Genomic DNA, 21,833 nt, shown 5'->3' on the forward strand with positions numbered 1-21,833 from the left:
GATCTGGGGTACTGTGGATATCTATTTTCATGGATTGCTGAAAAATTGCATTTTCATGGATATTTGATTTCTTGTTTTGCCAATCTCTGTTTACAAAGGCAAACGGAAATATGCTATTCGTTAAACATGTAAAATTTGTGGTTCACCTGTACCCACGAAACCCACGAAAATTGGTATCCAACGAATAATAATGAATCCACAGTATTTAGTGTGTATTTTAAAACCAATATTAGTCTTTATAAGTATTTTATTGAAAATAGATATAATTATATCTTTTTATTGATAGGCTTGACTAATGTACTTAAGGTTTTGGTTAATTATTTTTAGCAGATATTAATTATAAGGAAACAATTCTTCTTTATGTCTAGATTATTGTACAAATATATTTATCAATATGTTTAATACTTAAAAGTAATAAATAATGATTCAGAAATCAGACTTAAGAATTTCATCCCTTTTTACGACTCAAGGAAGTTCAAAGTCAATTGGATAATTTGTTAAATGTACAAATATGACAGTTAAATATTTTTGTGATTGCTTCAGGAAAGAAATGTGGTTTGCCAAAAGGAATTTCAATACATCTATGGTCAGGTTTAAGTACAGTGTACATATACAAATCTGGTAAATTCAAAAATTTCTGAGTGAAGAAACTATTTATTTTATTCATACATACAACGTACATGTATATATATATATATATATATGCATCTAAATTAATGAAAATTGAAAAAAGAATCCCTTAAACATTTATCCTGGCATGTTAATGATTAGGCCGGTGAGTTTAATAAACATTTTAAGATTCCTGAATAATATATATGCAGATATTGTTTTTATTGCTATTGGTTATGTTGGTGGTGCACATGTACATGCTTTCCCATTCTTCTTGTGGACTCTTAAGAACAGAGGAGGGGGCAGTAAGTTTTGCCTGTTCTCCCGCTGTATATTGTGTGTTCATACATGTGTATGTCCTAAAATTAGTTCCGTTCTACTGCTTTAGTTTCTGTTGACCAAATTTTATGAAACTTATACACAATGCTTATTCCAACAAAAGTCAGACCTAGTTCTAATTTTGGTGGTTTCCTTTTATTATGTTATAAGGTTTTATGCAAGCACGAACGACATCTGTGTCGGACCAATGGACATATTTCCAATCAATTTTCTCTAGTACATATATATATATATATATAAATGGACTTGTAAAAGGTTTATTGATTGTTGCTTACTTTCTGTCCAGTGACAAATATTTCATGCATGTTCGGGACTAGAAAAGAATAAAATTGCTACAGTAAATTAGGAGCTTCTACACATGGAGTGAATCATTTGAATATTATTATATATAAGTCTTATTCAGAAATGAAATATTTAAAAAATATCATATTTAATGGTAAAAAAGCTTTGACTAGCCTATTCTGCCAGTTTAGATCTGATGTGTGCCCTACAATTTCATTTTATACAAGCATATGCATTTGTTCTTTTATCTATAATCAGACAATATGACATTTGGTTGAAATTATCATTAGGTTAAAATGTATGTCAAAACAGATGTCAGACAATGTCGCAGTAAGTTTGCAGATGTCTTTACATATCATCCTCTGTCTGTGTTAGAAACAAAGCATCTAGGTCATTTGGTTGCTGCTGTAGTTTTGTCTCATTGGCAATCATGCCACATCTTCCTATTTTACATGATAAATGCAGAATTTAAAAAAAAATGGTTAATACATTTGTCTATTATTTAAAATTACATAATAATAAAATAAATAAAAGTAAGGAGATGGGGTATGATTGACTATGAGACAACTGTTGAATGTACATACATTAATAATGTACCTGCAAGCCTTAAAGATGTGGATGTAGGCAACAAAACATGTAGGTCCCCTGTCTTCAACAATGTGAAAAAAACTTGTGCTTATTTGACTTCAGATCTAATATTAGTTACTTCATTATCATTAAACTCAAAGTATACATGTATGGTTTGCAACATTTACATTAAACCATAATTAAAGCTACACGCATAAAACATGTTGGGCCAATAAAATGATAAGTATAAAATTTTTAAGGGTAAACATGAACATGTAGGTTACTTTGTACTAAGAATTGACTATATTTTGTTTGGCCTAATGAGAGCATGCAATAGTTTTTCTTATAGAGACACATGTTTAAGGGTCCCCTATCCTAAATGAATATCTTTTCCTTAACCGTCTTAACAATCTTTCTCATTGTTGTGTCTTCCTCTGATATTTTTCAATCTGTATTTTTGTTTTTTTTATATCAAGTGATTTTTTTACCTCCAAAGTACCTGCCTCATATTTTGACCAGACATTTTTCTCACTAAAATGAATATAATCAGCTTGGTTTACTATGACCCAAATATTTCTACTATCTGTGTTTTATCTGTTCATTCATAACTTACATCTTCTTTTTAAGGGGCTCTGAAGGGAATTTTTATATTTTTTGGTAAATTGTTTGAAGCTTTGGGCATATATTATAAGACTTTTAAAGATAAAGACATTTTGTGTGATTTTTCTTTTAAAGTTCTTGTATATTTAATTTGTGGTTTTGGATCAAAAAGAAATAATTCAGATTTTAAATAATTTGTTAAGAGAGGTTTTTAACAACACAAATAAAACTCATTTAACAAGTTTAAAATAATTAAATGCTAGGAAAACAGATACATATTAGAATAAATAGGAAATCAAAATTGAAATAGATATTTTGTAAGAGGAGATGTATTAAAGTTGATACCATTTGATAAGTAGTAAAATTCAAGATATACATACATGCATTCTGATTAAGATTTGAAAACTTGTCTTTGGCATTTGTTGCATACCAAAAATAGTTTTTTTTGAAGTTTGGGTTTTTAAGGTAACTTGTGAATATGTTTCAGTTGGGTTTCCCAAGAACTCAGGTTTTGGTAAGATCTTTTGGGTGTGTTGACTTTTTTGATGTTACATTATTCCTACTTAACAAATTCACAATGGAAGTTTTTAACAACCCTGACTGCCAGGCTATACAGCCCTTGCACGGTCAGTATGACTCCTACTTGAGAGGGACTGAATTGTTTATGCTTCAGGAGTACTGAATTTTGATTAGTGTCCTGTGAGAAATTGGAGCAATCAGCAGTCAAGTTGATAGTGATATTATGGATTATACATAACATACTAAATGTTTTAGCAAATAACTGTTAGATGTTATGACAAAGAGATTGGTCTTACTCTTCAGATATAAAACCTTTCTCGTAAAATCATGAAATATTTTTATTGATAATCTGTTTTTCTATAGATTGAGATTTCTCACATTGAATGCTGATCATGATAATTGTGAATCACTTTGAAGTATGTAGATATGACAGGATCATCTTACAATCAGAATGTTATCCTTTTAAATCACCAAAATATCACCCTGTTTCACTCATCTCCAGCAAGAGTGATCACTTTGTATGTTCTTTAGGATGTAAAACATTGGACTGTATTATGTCTTTGGAGTTCCCTTCATTTTCCTCTTGAGTATCTCTGTCTAACATCTAAGGATCATACTTTTGGGATTACTGAAATGTTTATATTACTATAGTTTTAAAAAATAAAATAAAGATATGGATATTAGTTTAAGGGTCTAAAATCTATTTTGAATTGGAGGAAACTAAGAATAGCAATTTATAGGTTTAGGCAGATTAAAAACCTGACTGCCATTGCTACACAAAAAAATTGTAAATAAAATGTATGTTATGGTACTGATTGAACAAGATTTTGGTAGATAACTTTGTACATGTGCGTAAGTCATAGATAAGGACCCCTGCTGGGCCCCACAGACTTAGGCCAGACAAGATAAAAAGTAAGGAAGACATTATAAAGAAGTAATGCTGGAGTTAATTAAAATAACCTTGTTGTGATAATGCAAAGAGGCTCAACAGAGGGACAGTGTTAGAGATAAAACAATGAGATATAAGTTGTCTTTCAGAATGAGTCAGTATGTACTATGGCTCTAAATGTTTCTGGAACAGCATCTGGTCATCATTCCAAGTTGCAGAGGCGGATTCAGCCACAAAAAGGGTTGTTGGGTTTTCAACTCCAATCCCCATTGAAATGCATTGATCATAAGAAAAGGGGGATTCACCCCTCCCCTTCCCCTGGATCTGTCAATGAGTTGTGTCCCCTAAAATGGCTATATAGAAAAATTCTTGTTTCAAAAGGTCTGTTCATATGTATACATATAATACATGTATATACATTTGTCTCTAACACAAATCTGCAAACCTTGAGCAAATGTTATAGAAATACATGTTTGACAAAATAAGTGATATATTGAGTTGAGGTCAAAGGTTGAAAGGTATAGCAAAGATTTTGAGATGACTGTATTACACTGCACCTATTTCAATTGATTGTTTAGATTGATGAAAGTAAATTTTTAAACTGGGGTCACGAGAAAAAAGTGAGGTCACATTCCAGGATGTCCTCATGCACATCTAAGAGAGATAAGGCACTCATCTTACATAACACAAATTCTCTGGTCTGTTGAAAATAGTGACATCCTTGTTAAAGAAAAAATGTGGTTTTTATTTTAGCTTGAGATATGAAAGTTTATTAAATATATGTATAAATAATCTTCTGTAGGAAAAGTTGGTGTCGTTAGGTTTAAAGTATATTTTTTTTTATTAAATGTATTAAATTTCACCTTGAATGTTAAAATTCAATAAATCGGATCTTTTAATAGCAAATGGGTAAGAATCGTTTATTTTTTATGTTTCACCAAATAACATGAATAATAAAAGTAGATTGAAGGAAAGACTGTAACTCCCATAAAACGTTTTCTCAATATACAATTCTTGATTTGTCAAATTTTCACTTGGTGCTATGTTCAGATATAAACCTTGCAAACTGTACCAGATCTGAAATAATAATTTTTATTAATTGATTATTGGACTATATTGTAGATACATGTATAATCTTTGCTTTTATAACTTTTGAATTGAATATTAATTTTCATAACTAATCAATTAGACAATGTATTACCAAATTACTTAATTATTTTTATTTTGTAAAGTATTTTATTTCCAATTGGACTATCATCTCGAAATCAATAGTTTTTCATATTGTTAATGATGGGAAAGTCTTTTAATGACAGGATACAAAACACTAAATTGTCAACAGCGTATCTGTATAGCAGTTTGAAAATGATCATTGGAATACAAATTGAATATAAATATTTTGCAATAAAAATAATGTAGTTTTTTTTCAGTATTAGAAATGTATTGATGAATTTATTAATTTGAGAATCAAGTGATTTGAAGATATATAATTTCAACCCATATATTACTCACATGATAGTCTATTTAAGATGTTTTAAATTTTGTAAACTGTATTATGATATATATTCATCCTCCAAATTATTTGTTTTTCTTTGAAACTAATCATAAAATGTAGTCACTGTGGCAGGTTGTTATAGAGTTGGGGTTTTGCTTGTTTTTGAATGCTGTAAAGTCATACGGTAGGGGATTTGCTCATTGTTGAATGCTGTAAAGTCATACAGAAGGGGTTTTGCCCTTTGTTGAATGCTGTAAAGTCATATGGTAGGGGTTTTGCTCATTGTTGAATGCTGTAAAGTCATATGGTAGGGGTTTTGCTCATTGTTGAATGCTGTAAAGTCACACGGTAGGGGTTTTGCTCATTGTTGAATGATGTAAAGTCATATGGTAGGGGTTTTGCTCATTGTTGAATGCTGTAAAGTCATATGGTAGGGGTTTTGCTCATTGTTGAATGCTGTAAAGCTATACAGTAGGGGTTTTGCTCATTGTTGAATGCTGTAAAGTTATACGGTAGGGGTTTTGCTCATTGTTGAATGCTGTAAAGCTATACAGTAGGGGTTTTGCTCATTGTTGAATGCTGTAAAGTCATACGGTAGGGGTTTTGCTCATTGTTGAATGCCGAAAAGTTATACGGTAGGGGTTTTGCTCATTGTTGAATGCTGAAAAGTTATACGGTAGGGGTTTTGCTCATTGTTGAATGCTGTAAAGCTATACAGTAGGGGTTTTGCTCATTGTTGAATGCTGTAAAGTCATACGGTAGGGGTTTTGCTCATTGTTGAATGCTGAAAAGTTATACGGTAGGGGTTTTGCTCATTGTTGAATGCTGTAAAGCTATACAGTAGGGGTTTTGCTCATTGTTGAATGCTGTAAAGTCAAACGGTAGGGGTTTTGCTCATTGTTGAATGCTGAAAAGTTATACGGTAGGGGTTTTGCTTATTGTTGAATGCTGTAAAGTCATATGGTAGGGGTTTTGCTCATTGTTGAATGCTGTAAAGTGTCCTATAGTTGTTTACATCCCCATGCTTTGTTCTCTGATGGAAAATGACAGAGAGACAGCATGTTCAACATCTGTAAGGAAACAAGGGTCAGGGCAAACTGGCAAAGAAGGAGATACATGTTAGTGTATTTCCCCTCTTAGGCCTTGCTAGAACACTGGGAAATCCTGAGCATAATACATTTGTAATTATAACATTTTTTTTGTGTTTTCAGGTGGAAAAAGAACAGATGGGTTGAAAGCTGCTGATATAGTGCCTATTCTTAGAGAGAGGGTGGCCTACCTGTCAGGTAAGATATAGTGCCTATTCTTAGAGAGAGGGTGGCCTACCTGTCAGGTAAGATATATATAGTGTCTTTTCATAGAGAGAGGATGGCCTACCTGTCAGGTAAGATATATATAGTGTCTATTCTTAGAGAGAGGGTGGCCTACCTGTCAGGTAAGATATAGTGCTTATTCTTAGAGAGAGGATGGCCTAATTTTCGGGTAAGATATAGTGCCTATTCTTAGAGAGAGGGTGGCCTACCTGTCAGGTAAGATATAGTGCCTATTCTTAGAGAGAGGATGGCCTACCTTTCAGGTAAGATAAACAAATATGGAAAACCACTTTTGACTGTTTTTCAGTAGGTGAAGATTAAATTATCATATTTGAAAGCTGGAAATTGAATGTGTCAACCAATCAACAGCCTCCTACATTAAACATTTAATTCGGGAAGTCCACAATCTCTTTTATTTACATGTTGTCTTTGATAAGATGCAATTTGTTTGGAATATTATGCATATCTAAGAGAATTTTTTTGTAATTTTAAAATTTCAACCTTGAAAACCAGAAAAATTTATGATCCAACTACAAATCAGTTTTTAACAGACTTAATTTCCCTGCAATTATTTTGATATTTGTTATAATCTACAGTAAAGCTCAGAAGTCACAGGTATCATAACCATCTTATACAAGATCTGCTAAAGAAGAAATTCTAGATTTGATTAACATTTAATGACGCATGTATTATTTTCCCTGCTGCTTCTCTTGAAGGACACCTGTATTTTCTATATTTAAGAGATCTAGACACATTCTATTTATAATTATCTTTTTTTTTAAGGTGGAGGAGATCTAGACACATTCTATTTATAATTATCTTTTTTTCTAAGATGGGGGAGATCTAGACACATTCTATTTAGGTGGGGGAGATCTAGACACATTCTATTTATATTTATCTTTTTTTCTAAGGTGGGGGAAATCTAGACACATTCTATTTATAATTATCTTTCTTTCTAAGGTTGGGGAGATCTAGACACATTCTATTTATAATTATCTTTTTTTATACGACCGCAAATTTTGAAAAAATTTTCGTCGTATATTGCTATCACGTTGGCGTCGGCGTCGTCGTCGTCGTCGTCGTCGTCGTCGTCGTCGTCGTCGTCTTGCGTCCGAATACTTTTAGTTTTCGCACTCTAACTTTAGTAAAAGTGAAAAGAAATCTATGAAATTTTAACACAAGGTTTATGACCACAAAAGGAAGGTTGGGATTGATTTTGGGAGTTTTGGTCCCAACATTTTAGGAATTAGGGGCCAAAAAGGGCCTAAATAAGCATTTTCTTGGTTTTCGCACTATAACTTTAGTTTAAGTTAATAGAAACCTATGAAATGTTGACACAAGGTTTATGACCACAAAAGAAAGGTTGGGATTGATTTTGGTTCCAACAGTTTAGGAATTAGGGGCCAAAAAAGGGCCCAAATAAGCATTATTCTTGGTTTTCGCACAATAACTTTAGTATAAGTGAATAGATATCTATAAAATTTCAACACAAGGTGTATGACCACAAAAGGAAGGTTGGTATTGATTTTTGGAGTTTTGGTCCTAACAGTTTAGGAATAAGGGGCCCAAAGGGTCCAAAATTAAACTTTGTTTGATTTCATCAAAAATTAAATAATTGGGGTTCTTTGATATGCTGAATCTAACTGTGTATGTAGATTCTTAATTTTTGGTCCCGTTTTCAAATTGGTCTACATTAAAGTCCAAAGGGTGCAAAATTAAACTTATTTTGATTTCATCAAAAATTGAATAATTGGGGTTCTTTGATATGCCAAATCTAACTGTGTTAGTAGATTCTTAATTTTTGGTCCCGTTTTCAAATTGGTCTTCATTAAGGTCCAAAGGGTCCAAAATTAAACTAAGTTTGATTTTAACAAAAAATAAATTCTACTAAGTTTGATTTTAACAAAAAATAAATTCTTGGGCTTCTTTGATATGCTGAATCTAAACATGTACTTAGATTTTTGATTATGGGCCCAGTTTTCAAGTTGGTCCAAACAGGATTCAAAATTATTATATTAAGTATTGTGCAATAGCAAGAAATTTTCAATTGAACAGTATTCAGCAATAGCAAGAAATCTTCAATTGTACAGTATTGTGCAATAGCAAGAAATTTTCAATTGCACAGTATGGTTCAATAGCAAGAAATCTTCAATTGACAGTATTGCGCAATAGCAAGAAATATCTTATTGCACAATATTGTGAAATAGCAATCAATTTTCAGTTATTTGGAGTTATCTTTCTTTGTCCAGAATAGATATTTGTGCAATAGCAAGATATTTTCAATATTCTTTGAAAATTTGAGTTATCTTTCTTTGTCCAGAATAGTAGTTAAATCAACTTAAATCATTGTTTTATACAATATACAATGTATTTTCACTTTTACTACCAACTGATAAATTAAAACAATCTTTACCATTCAGTGATAAAAAGCACTTTTTTTACATTTTAATATTTTATGATGTATTTAAATGAGCAGTTATTGTTGCAAACTCCATTAGAAATTTGAATTGAGATCAGTTTTGAAATAAGGAAAAGGGGGATGTGAAAACAAAATTGGGGGGGGGGGGGGGGGGTCAATTTTTCTCATTTCATATTTCATAAATAAAAAGAAAATTTCTTCAAACATTTTTTTGAGAGGATTAATATTCAACAGCATAGCGATTTTTTTTTTAAGTTCATTAGACCACACTCATTCTGTGTCACCAACCTATGCTGTGTCAACTATTTAATCACAATCCAAATTTAGAGCTGAATCCAGCTTGAATGTTGTGTCCATACTTTCCCCAACCATTCAGGGTTCAACCTCTGCGGTCGTATAAAGCTGCGCCCTGCGGAGCATCTGGTTAAAACTGTGATTCCTGTTATATATCTTTTGGACAAAGGGGAGCAATTCCTTTAGGAGACAAACTATGGTCCCTGTCTATACAAAGCAAAGGTTGAATGGTGTTGTGAGGATTCTAACAATAATTTTTACTTTACAAATGAATGACATATTTATAGCAAAACAGGCGGTTATTTAATCCAAATGAAATACAGCTCTCATACATCATAACATATAACAAAGAAGATGTGGTGTAATTGCCAATGAGACAACTCTTCACAAAATAAAACAGATTTCCAGCAATAGTGCTTTGAAATGTTTAAAAAAAAACTTTAGGTAGTTAAATACAATTCTGTGATATAATTTGTAAAGGAAAGAGAGTTCTGTTTTAAGTGTTTAGAGGTTCCTCAGTGCTAACCCTGGCTGGAAGTAAAGAGTGTTAATTAAGCACCCCTGTAATAGTAATAAGTTCAAAGATGGACATTTATAAATAGTTTTGTCACAGGCCTCCATTTTGTAAATTTAATACAGCCTTTTTTTTGGCAGACAACACTTTGAGAATTTATTTCATAAAATATAGTTTCTTTCATGAAATAAACAATATTTCTGCATCTGATAAAAATTGCTGAAGCATCGATCATTCTCATCATCAAATCATCCTTCACATTGTTTTGGCTTTCTTACTGTTGTATTGTCTCCTGTCTTCATTTCCTCTTTGTATTAATTAGTTATTTTTTATTATTTATCAATTTTATTTCTTACTTTTCTATTGTTTATTTAACGACAGCTTCAAACTTTTTCTGTCCTAGCATTTTTACCTCAGAAACACATACTCCTACCTGATTTTAATCCTTTGAGACTCTTTACATTCATTAGTTTGATTTCTTTTTTAATTATTATATCATAATATGGTCTGAGGTAATTGTTTATTATAAATAAAGAAAACATTATATATAATTTTTAGCTCACCTGGCTGGAACTATTTCCCCCACTTAGCGTCTTTTGTCATTGATTGTTCATTAACTTTTACAAAAATCTTCCTCTCTGAAATGGCTGTCCCAATTGGAATCAAACTTAACTGCAAACATTAATTGCATATCTAGTTGGTTTTTATACGGCCGCAAAATTTGAAAATTTTTTCGTCGTATATTGCTATCACCTTGGCGTCGTCGTCGTCGTCCGAATACTTTTAGTTTTCGCACTCTAACTTTAGTAAAAGTGAATGGAAATCTATGAAATTTTAACACAAGGTTTATGACCACAAAAGGAAGGTTGGTATTGATTTTGGGAGTTCTGGTCCCAACATTTTAGGAATTAGGGGCCAAAAAGGGCCCAAATAAGCATTTTCTTGGTTTTCGCACTATAACTTGAGTTTAAGTTAATAGAAATCTATGAAATTTTGACACAAGGTTTATGACCACAAAAGAACGGTTGGGATTGATTTTGGGAGTTTTGGTTTCAACAGTTTAGGAATTAGGGGCCAAAAAAGGGCCCAAATAAGCATTATTCTTGGTTTTCGCACCATAACGTTAGTATAAGTAAATAGAAATCTATGAAATTTAAACACAAGGTTTATGACCATAAAAGGAAGGTTGGTATTGATTTTGGGAGTTTTGGTCCCAACAGAATAAGGGGCCCAAAGGGTCCAAAATTAAACTTTGTTTGATTTCATCAAAATTGAATAATTGGGGTTCTTTGATATGCCGAATCTAACTGTCATGACTGTGTATGTAGATTCTTAACTTTTGGTCCCGTTTTCAAATTGGTCTACATTAAGGTCCAAAGGGTCCAAAATTAAACTTAGTTTGATTTTGACAAAAAATGAATCAGTTAGGTTCTTTGATATGCTGAATCTAAAAATGTACTTAGATTCTTGATTATTGGCCCAGTTTTCAAGTTGGTCCAAATCGGGGTCCAAAATTAAACTTTGTTTGATTTCATCAAAAATTGAATAAATGGGGTTCTTTGATATACCAAATCTAACTGTGTATGTAGATTCTTCATTTTTGGTCCTGTTTTCAAATTGGTCTACACTAAAGTCCAAAGGGTCCAAAATTAAACTTAGTCTGATTTTAACAAAAATTGAAATCTTGGGGTTCTTTGATATGCTGAATCCAAAAATGTACTTAGATTTTTTATTATGGGCCCAGTTTTCAAGTTGGTCCAAATCAGGATCTAAAATTATTATATTAAGTATTGTGCAATAGCAAGTCTTTTCAATTGCACAGTATTGCGCAATGGCAAGAAATATCTAATTGCACAATATTGTGAAAGAGCAAATTTTTTTTTAATTAGAGTTATCTTTCTTTGTCCAGAATAGTAAGCAAGAAATATCTAATTGCAAAACAGTGTGCAATAGCAAGATTTTTTTTAATTGGAGTTATCTTTCTTTGTCCAGAATCAACTTAAATCTTTGTTATATACAATATACAATGTATATTCACTTTTTACTACCAACTGATAAATTAAAATAATCTTTACCATTCAGTGATAACAAGCAGTTTTTTTACATCTTAATATTTTATGATGTATTTAAATGAGTAGTTATTGTTGCAAACTCCATTAGAAATTTTAATTGAGATTAGTTTTGGAATAAGGGAAAGGGGGATGTGATTAAAAAAATTGGGTTCAATTTTTCTCATTTGAAAATTCATAAATAAAAAAGAAAATTTCTTCAAACATTTTTTTGAGAGGATTAATATTCAACAGCATAGTGAATTGCTCTAAGAGAAAACAAAAATTTTAAGTTCATTAGAACACATTCATTCTGTGTCAGAAACCTATGCTGTGTCAACTATTTAATCACAATCCAAATTTAGAGCTGAATCCAGCTTGAATGTTGTGTCCATACTTGCCCCAACCGTTCAGGGTTCAACCTCTGCGGTCGTATAAAGCTACGCCCTGCGGAGCATCTGGTCTAAGGTGGGGAGATCTAGACACATTCTATTTATAATTATCTTTTATTCTAAGTTAGGGGAGATCTAGACACATTCTATTTATAATTATCTTTTTTTTTAAAGTGGCAGAGATATAGACACATTCTATTTATAATTATCTTTTTTTTAAAGTGGCAGAGATATAGACACATGCTATTTATAATTATCTTTTTTTTAAGGTGGCAGAGATATAGACACATACTATTTATAATTATCTTTTTTGTAAGGTGGCAGAGATATAGACACATGCTATTTATAATTATCTTTTTTTAAGATGGCAGAGATATAGACATAAACTATTTATAATTATCTTTTTGTAAGATGGGAGAAACTGATTTGGCGGACCAAATATTCAACATTTCTTTGTCTTTGTTTTTAGGTGGGCGAGACCGACGTGGTGGACCAATATTAACATTTCCGTCGCGGACACACAATGATCGGTTAGACCATGATGATCTCAGGCGTCTTATGACCTATCTAGCCAGGATCCCTAGGTAAAACAGGAGTATTTGTATATATTTTAGAAGTCTAGATCCTAAGGATAATCATTTTGTAGAAGAAAAAAAATGAAATGATTATTTTTGATATAGTTGTTTCTGTTATAGTTCTTAAATCAGTAAAATCACTTTAAAAAACATAATTTTATTTATTAATAATTTTGGGGCATTTTACATAATTTGAAACTACAAAATGTACTTTATATTTTTAGTGACGATGTGAGGGACAAAGGTTTTACTGTGATATTAGATATGCGAGGTTCAACCTGGCAGATAGTTAAACCAATTCTTAAAGTATTACAGGTAGGTCTAAAGACTGAATTTCAACTTGATTATTAGGGACATAGTTTAGAGGTTAAATTACAAATTTTATCTTGACTGATAGAAACTGTTGTTTATGTCTTTATGCAAGTTTTAGATCAGATGTTTAGCCCCAAGCAGATATACATATGCCTAGCACTACATGAGGCCCTAGTGCTACTGATTAAATCTTCATCTTGATCTCATAGTTCAAATTCATATTTTACAGTTGCAAATATTTAGGACATTATTGAAGACTGGTTATTCTAGAATTAATCCAGATTTTATTTTAAAAAATATGACATGCCTGTAATAGATTTTTGTCTTATTTTAATAATTCAGTCCAAAATGTAGTTTTAATCCCAAATTTTTAACTGATGCATGTAGTCAAGAGCTTTTCAAAATTAATCCCAAATTTTAAACTGATGCATGTAGTCAAGAGCTTTTCAAAATTCCAGGTCTGATATTGGTAGAAGGTTTAAAGCTGAACTCCCATGGACTCTTATTCATTTGATTTAATATTTTATATGTATGGGTTTACTACACATTTTGTGCTATCTCTCTAGCAAAATTCTAAATTTTTAAAAGCTGTTGCATGTACAAAAAATGTATTTAGAGCTTTTCAGGATTTCTAAGTCTTATTTTGGTAGAAGTTGAATGGTAAACTTTCATGTTCTCTCATCCATTTGATGCTTCTCTTTAAAAATTTTATATGTATAGAACTTCCTACATATGTTCTCTCATTTGATGCCTCTGTTTAATATTTTATATGTATAGAACTTCCTACACATTGTGTGCTATCTCTCTATCCAATATTTACCCTGATGCATGTAGTCAAAAGCTTCTTAAAATTCCAAGTCTGATATTGGTAGAACTTGAAACAAATGTTGAAAAGCTGAACCATGAATTCTCAATTGTTAGATGTATAGACCTTCCTACACATTTAGTGCTATCTCTACCCAAGTGCATGTTCCACTCCATCCTGGGAACAAGTTTCATATTTACTTACCCCCAGATGAGTCATAATTATTGATCTCTTATATCTGGAATGTTTATAAACAAAAATATTGATCCATGCATTGTGCTGAGATATAACCATTGATAGAAATGTATATTTCATCGTTAATATCAGTAGCATATCCGTGTTTTGTAAAACCGCAATATTTCATAATAATTATTCCTTGCGACTGGCTGAGCAAGGTTTTTATGTCTACAAACAGTAATTACGTGAAAACTGATGCATTTAATGAGTGCATATAGAAAGTTTTTGCCTTATTCGATTTTGAGTGTCATTTTTGGTTGGAAACAGTTGCAATTTTAATGATAACTGTTGAATAAAAATATTGACCAAGATTGAAAGTAACATTTGAAATTAATAATCAATGTAAAGGTCCTGCATACAAAATGTATGATAGAGAGGTAACGTAAAGTGCATTAGTTTCTTGTATTGTGATACTTTTCTGAAAGAGGGGTGAAGGATACCAGAGGGACATTCAAACTCATAAATTGAAAATGAACTGACAATGCCATGGCTTAAAAAGAAAAAGAAAAACAGACAAATATAAGTACACATGACAAAACATAGAAACCTAAAGACTAAGCAACACCAAACCCCACCAAAATCTGGAGGTAATTTCATGTGCTCCAGAAGGGTAAGCAGATCCTGCTTCAAATGTGGCACCCATTCTTAACAGTTTTATCAGTTTGACACAATGCAACAGCTTCAATCTACCAAAAATATGGATGTAAGACATTTAATTTGACACCTTGACCTTAAAAAAGGATTGAATTAAAGGTTAATAGGTCAAAGTAAAGGTCATGATGATTTCCAAACCCCTTAAACCCAGTATCATTAAATTGATTAAGCACAATGCTTTGGGTAACCATCTGTTAACCTTGTCTCTGTTGTATTTCCTTTTTGTTGAACCAGTTTATCTGATTTTTTGGGGGGAATAATATTTGCTACATGATTCTTGTTTACAGACAAACTCGAGTTTATCTATAATTGACAAAAAATGCATATGTGTGAACAAACAGGAAATTTTATTGCACATATATGCATTTTGCGACTGCATATACTTGACCAATATTATGTAGTTATATATATTTGGATAGTTTCTGATATTGTTTCCACTTCCTAGCAATTTGACCTATTTTTACAGAAACGATATCTGTTAGAAATTTGTTGTTGAAGTGGTGTATATATATATGTATCTATATATGAAGGTCTTTAAATACATCCAGAATTATACAAATGCTGCCTCCTTTTCTTGGGAAACATGCCCAAAATTTGAATTTTTACCTACAGCTATTTTTCTTTATTTTTTTTCTGTTTGAAATCTGTTTCAGGTGATTTTATCTAAAAAAAAGTTTTGTTGAAACACTGAAGAGCTCTTTGAATAAATAAATAAGAATTGACCATTTTCAAGGAAATCAAACAAAAAAATTAGGAATTGCATATTCTGAATAGCATTAATGGAGCAGTTATTTATATATACAGACAAAATTGTTCCTAATCTGCATACATGACACTTGGCAGGAAGTCAGAAATAACAATAAATATGTGACAACAAATTCTTAGATTCCTAATGAGTTCTGTATTTTTCGGGGGTTAAATTGTCAATTATTTCCAAGTGTCTAAAATAAGTGTTTTGCTATTTCCTTTTCTTTAATATTCCCTATCAAGCTATTAATAGATTTCCTGGAAGATTAGTTTCAGCACGTTATTGGCTTCCTTGATTAGGGAAACCTTAACTTAATGTCTAATTAATTAAGAATCAATACTGTTGTTTATAAACATTATATTAATGTCAATATCGTTCCTGAACCCGCTAAGTCATTGGACTGAAATTAGATATTTGGTAATAGCTGGTCATTATCTAAAGGGAGGTAATTGCTGGTCATTATTTAAAGGGAGATGATATGTTGTTGTTGTCACTTTGGTGAGAAATTGATGCTAATGTCAGAGGCAGATTTAGAGGTTTTTTTTTAAGGGGCCCTGCCCCACTTTTTCTTGGAAAAATTTGATTGATTATATAGGGAATCACTGAAACATTACTGGAGCGAGCCCCTCTTAGGCAGTCAGTGGACCCCCACTTATGAAAATTTCTGGATACGCCACTGGATGTTTTGAAGTTGTGACTCTGATAAGTTCATTCACAGCTTGTTTGAACATGCGGTGATTCTATTTTGTCCTTGTCCATTAATGTACAATGTATGATACTCAAAATATCTATTCATATTGAAGAGTGTTTACTCACGGTGACTGCATTTTAATATTAGTTCTTTATGACTATGTGCATTAAAGTTGTGTAAGAATCCTAAAAACTGTCCTATTAAGTTCACTTCTCATTGATTTGGATTTTGGCAATTTTTTATTTGGTTCTTTTATGCCCCATCTAGGGGCATTATGTTTTTTTGTCTGTGCATCAGTTTGTTCATTCATTCATTTGTCAGTCTGTCCTGCTTCTGCCCATTTAAGTTTTTGGTTAAACTTTTTGACCCAGGTAGTTTTTGATGAAATTGAAGTCCAATCAACTTGAAACTTAAGTACACATCTTTCTATGATATGAACTTTCTAATTTTAATGCCAAAATTTTTAGAGTATTGACTCAAATTTCATAGTCCTCTGAACATAGAAAATGAAAGTGCGAATTGGACATCCATGTACTATGGACATATTGTTGTTTGTTATAAAACTTTCCATGTTTTACACAGACCTATTGCTATGAGTTACTGATGAAGTTTTATCATAGAATATATATACCATCTGTGCAGCATTTCTAGCCTATACTGCATGAGACACTATCCTTTCAGTAGTTAAAATAACACAACAGGTGTTAGAAATAATAAAACTTAAAACTACTGGAAAAGTTCATCATTTCAGAAATAAGTGTTTACAGAGTAATGTTTTCAGAATTTTTCTTCAAAACATTTCGTTGTCCTGAACAAAAAAGTAAAATCACAAAACTCTGAACTATGAGGAAAATCATAAAGGTAAGTCCCTAATCTAATAGCTCAAACACATCAAACGAATAGATAACAACTGTCATTTTCCTGACTTGGTATAGGCATTGGTCATGGTGGTTTCTGAGCAAAGGCATGATACATTTTTATTTGATTTAGCAAAATCGAAACTATCCAGAATCCTTTTGACTGAAAAGGAGATGTATTTCATGTACTTATACTATGTGCTTATATTTTTTGTAGGAATTTTTCCTGGCAGCATTTATATAGCTTTTATAATCAAACCAGAGAAGTTCTGGGAAAGGGAGATGAGTTTCATTTACTTATACTATGTGCTTGTATCTTTTGTAGGAATGTTTTCCTGGCAGCATTTATATAGCTTTTATAATCAAACCAGAGAAGTTCTGGGAAAGAGAGATGAGTTTCATTTACTTATACTATGTGCTTATATCTTTTATAGGAATGTTTTCCTGGCAGCATTTATATAGCTTTTATAATCAAACCAGAGAAGTTCTGGGAAAGGGAGATGAGTTTCATTTACTTATACTATGTGCTTGTATCTTTTGTAGGAATGTTTTCCTGGCAGCATTTATATAGCTTTTATAATCAAACCAGAGAAGTTCTGGGAAAGGGAGATGAGTTTCATTTACTTATACTATGTGCTTGTATCTTTTGTAGGAATGTTTTCCTGGCAGCATTTATATAGCTTTTATAATCAAACCAGAGAAGTTCTGGGAAAGGGAGATGAGTTTCATTTACTTATACTATGTGCTTGTATCTTTTGTAGGAATGTTTTCCTGGCAGCATTTATATAGCTTTTATAATCAAACCAGAGAAGTTCTGGGAAAGGGAGATGAGTTTCATTTACTTATACTATGTGCTTGTATCTTTTGTAGGAATGTTTTCCTGGCAGCATTTATATAGCTTTTATAATCAAACCAGAGAAGTTCTGGGAAAGGGAGATGAGTTTCATTTACTTATACTATGTGCTTATATTTTTTGTAGGAATTTTTCCTGGCAGCATTTATATAGCTTTTATAATCAAACCAGAGAAGTTCTGGGAAAGAGAGATGAGTTTCATGTACTTATACTATGTGCTTATATTTTTTGTAGGAATTTTTCCTGGCAGCATTTATATAGCTTTTATAATCAAACCAGAGAAGTTCTGGGAAAGGGAGATGAGTTTCATTTACTTATACTATGTGCTTGTATCTTTTGTAGGAATGTTTTCCTGGCAGCATTTATATAGCTTTTATAATCAAACCAGAGAAGTTCTGGGAAAGAGAGATGAGTTTCATTTACTTATACTATGTGCTTATATCTTTTATAGGAATGTTTTCCTGGCAGCATTTATATAGCTTTTATAATCAAACCAGAGAAGTTCTGGGAAAGGGAGATGAGTTTCATTTACTTATACTATGTGCTTGTATCTTTTGTAGGAATGTTTTCCTGGCAGCATTTATATAGCTTTTATAATCAAACCAGAGAAGTTCTGGGAAAGGGAGATGAGTTTCATTTACTTATACTATGTGCTTGTATCTTTTGTAGGAATGTTTTCCTGGCAGCATTTATATAGCTTTTATAATCAAACCAGAGAAGTTCTGGGAAAGGGAGATGAGTTTCATTTACTTATACTATGTGCTTGTATCTTTTGTAGGAATGTTTTCCTGGCAGCATTTATATAGCTTTTATAATCAAACCAGAGAAGTTCTGGGAAAGGGAGATGAGTTTCATTTACTTATACTATGTGCTTGTATCTTTTGTAGGAATGTTTTCCTGGCAGCATTTATATAGCTTTTATAATCAAACCAGAGAAATTCTGGGAAAGGGAGATGAGTTTCATTTACTTATACTATGTGCTTGTATCTTTTGTAGGAATGTTTTCCTGGCAGCATTTATATAGCTTTTATAATCAAACCAGAGAAGTTCTGGGAAAGAGAGATGAGTTTCATTTACTTATACTATGTGCTTGTATCTTTTGTAGGAATGTTTTCCTGGCAGCATTTATATAGCTTTTATAATCAAACCAGAGAAGTTCTGGGAAAGGGAGATGAGTTTCATTTACTTATACTATGTGCTTGTATCTTTTGTAGGAATGTTTTCCTGGCAGCATTTATATAGCTTTTATAATCAAACCAGAGAAGTTCTGGGAAAGAGAGATGAGTTTCATTTACTTATACTATGTGCTTGTATCTTTTGTAGGAATGTTTTCCTGGCAGCATTTATATAGCTTTTATAATCAAACCAGAGAAGTTCTGGGAAAGGGAGATGAGTTTCATTTACTTATACTATGTGCTTGTATCTTTTGTAGGAATGTTTTCCTGGCAGCATTTATATAGCTTTTATAATCAAACCAGAGAAGTTCTGGGAAAGAGAGATGAGTTTCATTTACTTATACTATGTGCTTGTATCTTTTGTAGGAATGTTTTCCTGGCAGCATTTATATAGCTTTTATAATCAAACCAGAGAAGTTCTGGGAAAGGGAGATGAGTTTCATTTACTTATACTATGTGCTTGTATCTTTTGTAGGAATGTTTTCCTGGCAGCATTTATATAGCTTTTATAATCAAACCAGAGAAGTTCTGGGAAAGGGAGATGAGTTTCATTTACTTATACTATGTGCTTGTATCTTTTGTAGGAATGTTTTCCTGGCAGCATTTATATAGCTTTTATAATCAAACCAGAGAAGTTCTGGGAAAAACAAAGAACTAGTCTTGGAAGTGCCAAATATGCTTTTGAGGTAAGCATCAGATTATTTTAGAACAATTTGTATTGGTTAAAGGAAATATATTCCTTAACATAGAGAATAAGCTAAGTAAATAGATCTTAGACAATATGGTGTGCAGAGAACACTCCTAATATTGAGTAATACGGACAAAGCAATGGCCATAAGAAAATGATGAAACGATTTAGAGCAGTCCTAAACACAGAAAATAAAGAATTGAATAAAATGAACGAAGGGGTGGATCAAGCTATTTTCAAAAGGGGTGTTCCAACCCAGAATATACGGATGGGGTGGGGGTGTTTCCAACCATATGGCTTAATTCTAAAGCATTGATTATAAAAAAAGGCTTTCCAACCACATATCCACCACTGGAGCTCCATCAACATGGGGGAGATGAAATCAGGTGCAGCAGTTAATGTAAAATTAAATGAATACTGCAACAATACATCTCTGAAGAAGTAAAGAAAAATGACTGTCCTGGGTTCTTTTTAGAATTGAGTCATAGAAACTGTTAACATATATCAGTGTCCACATGTGAGTAAAAATATTAGAACGACCAATCAAAGTATTTGTAATTGGAGTGAAAACCATTTAGAGGATGCAAACTGAAATGCAGGGTTTTAAACTTGTAATCATCTTTAGAATTTGTTTATTGAAAAGTAGAATTTATTTTATAACTTTTTTATGTTTTAATTGAATATTTATGTATTTTTAGACTTGTATGATCTCACTTGACAATCTCACCAAATCCATTGACCCCACCCAGCTGACAAGAGAATTTGATGGGGCACTGGAATATAATCATGAGCAATGGATTCAGCTTAGATTGGTTTGTATCATTCACAAGGAGATAGTTATGATAATGTTAATTAAAGTGCCATTTTTTTCTCTCATCCTATTGTGGCTTTACTGTTCCATAGCAAAATGTAGAAAAAGGCATCTTGTTTAATAATGTGGATTCATTATTATTGGTTGGATAAATTTTTTTTTCGTGGATTTCTTTGGTACAGGTGAACCATGAAAATAAAAGTTCAATAAATGACAATTTTTCTAGGCTGGTATGCAAACTTCAGCAAAACCAAGAAATTAGAATTTTTCCCTCATCCACAAAACTAAATAAATCTACAATAGTAGTTATAAATAGTGGCATTATTATACTCCTGCTTATGTACAGAGTGGCATCTCATTAAACATTATTATACTCTTGCTTATGTACATAGTGGCATCTCATTAAACATTATTATACTCCTGCTTATGTGCATAGTGGCATCTCATTAAACATTATTATACTCCTGCTTATGTACATAGTGGCATCTCATTAAACATTATTATACTCCTGCTTATGTACATAGTGGCATCTCATTAAACATTATTATACTCCTGCTTATGTACATAGTGGCATCTCATTAAACATTATTATACTCCTGCTTATGTACATAGTGGCATCTCATTAAACATTATTATACTCCTGCTTATGTGCATAGTGGCATCTCATTAAACATTATTATACTCCTGCTTATGTACATAGTGGCATCTCATTAAACTTTATTATACTCCTGCTTATGTACATAGTGGCATCTCATTAAACTTTATTATACTCCTGCTTATGTACATAGTGGCATCTCATTAAACTTTATTATACTCCTGCTTATGTACATAGTGGCATCTCATTAAACATTATTATACTCCTGCTTATGTACATAGTGGCATCTCATTAAACATTATTATACTCCTGCTTATGTACATAGTGGCATCTCATTAAACATTATTATACTCCTGCTTATGTACATAGTGGCATCTCATTAAACATTATTATACTCCTGCTTATGTACATAGTGGCATCTCATTAAACATTATTATACTCCTGCTTATGTACATAGTGGCATCTCATTAAACTTTATTATACTCCTGCTTATGTACATAGTGGTTGGCATGTGTCTGCATAAATATAAATGGTGTGGTATGATTGTTAATGAGA

The 21,833-nt window shown here is 31.9% G+C and overlaps 1 protein-coding gene across 3 annotated transcripts in view; it reads left to right on the forward strand.

Moving 5' to 3' along the window:
• The window catches only part of LOC139503701 (triple functional domain protein-like), a 267,815-nt gene that overhangs the window by 5,324 nt on the left and 240,658 nt on the right, over positions 1-21,833 (forward strand). For 2 of the 3 annotated variants that reach the window (XM_071293546.1, XM_071293549.1), the window contains exons 2-6: positions 6,509-6,583; positions 12,747-12,861; positions 13,077-13,167; positions 19,769-19,870; positions 20,571-20,684. In XM_071293546.1, the coding sequence (XP_071149647.1) occupies positions 6,509-6,583; positions 12,747-12,861; positions 13,077-13,167; positions 19,769-19,870; positions 20,571-20,684 (497 nt within the window). Of the gene's footprint in view, positions 1-6,508; positions 6,584-6,789; positions 6,827-12,746; positions 12,862-13,076; positions 13,168-19,768; positions 19,871-20,570; positions 20,685-21,833 lie in introns of those variants that run through there. The other variant, XM_071293547.1, reaches the window with a different exon arrangement.

This window comes from Mytilus edulis, chromosome 14 (genome assembly GCF_963676685.1).
Source record: "Mytilus edulis chromosome 14, xbMytEdul2.2, whole genome shotgun sequence".
In the NCBI taxonomy this organism is placed as follows: domain Eukaryota; kingdom Metazoa; phylum Mollusca; class Bivalvia; order Mytilida; family Mytilidae; genus Mytilus; species Mytilus edulis.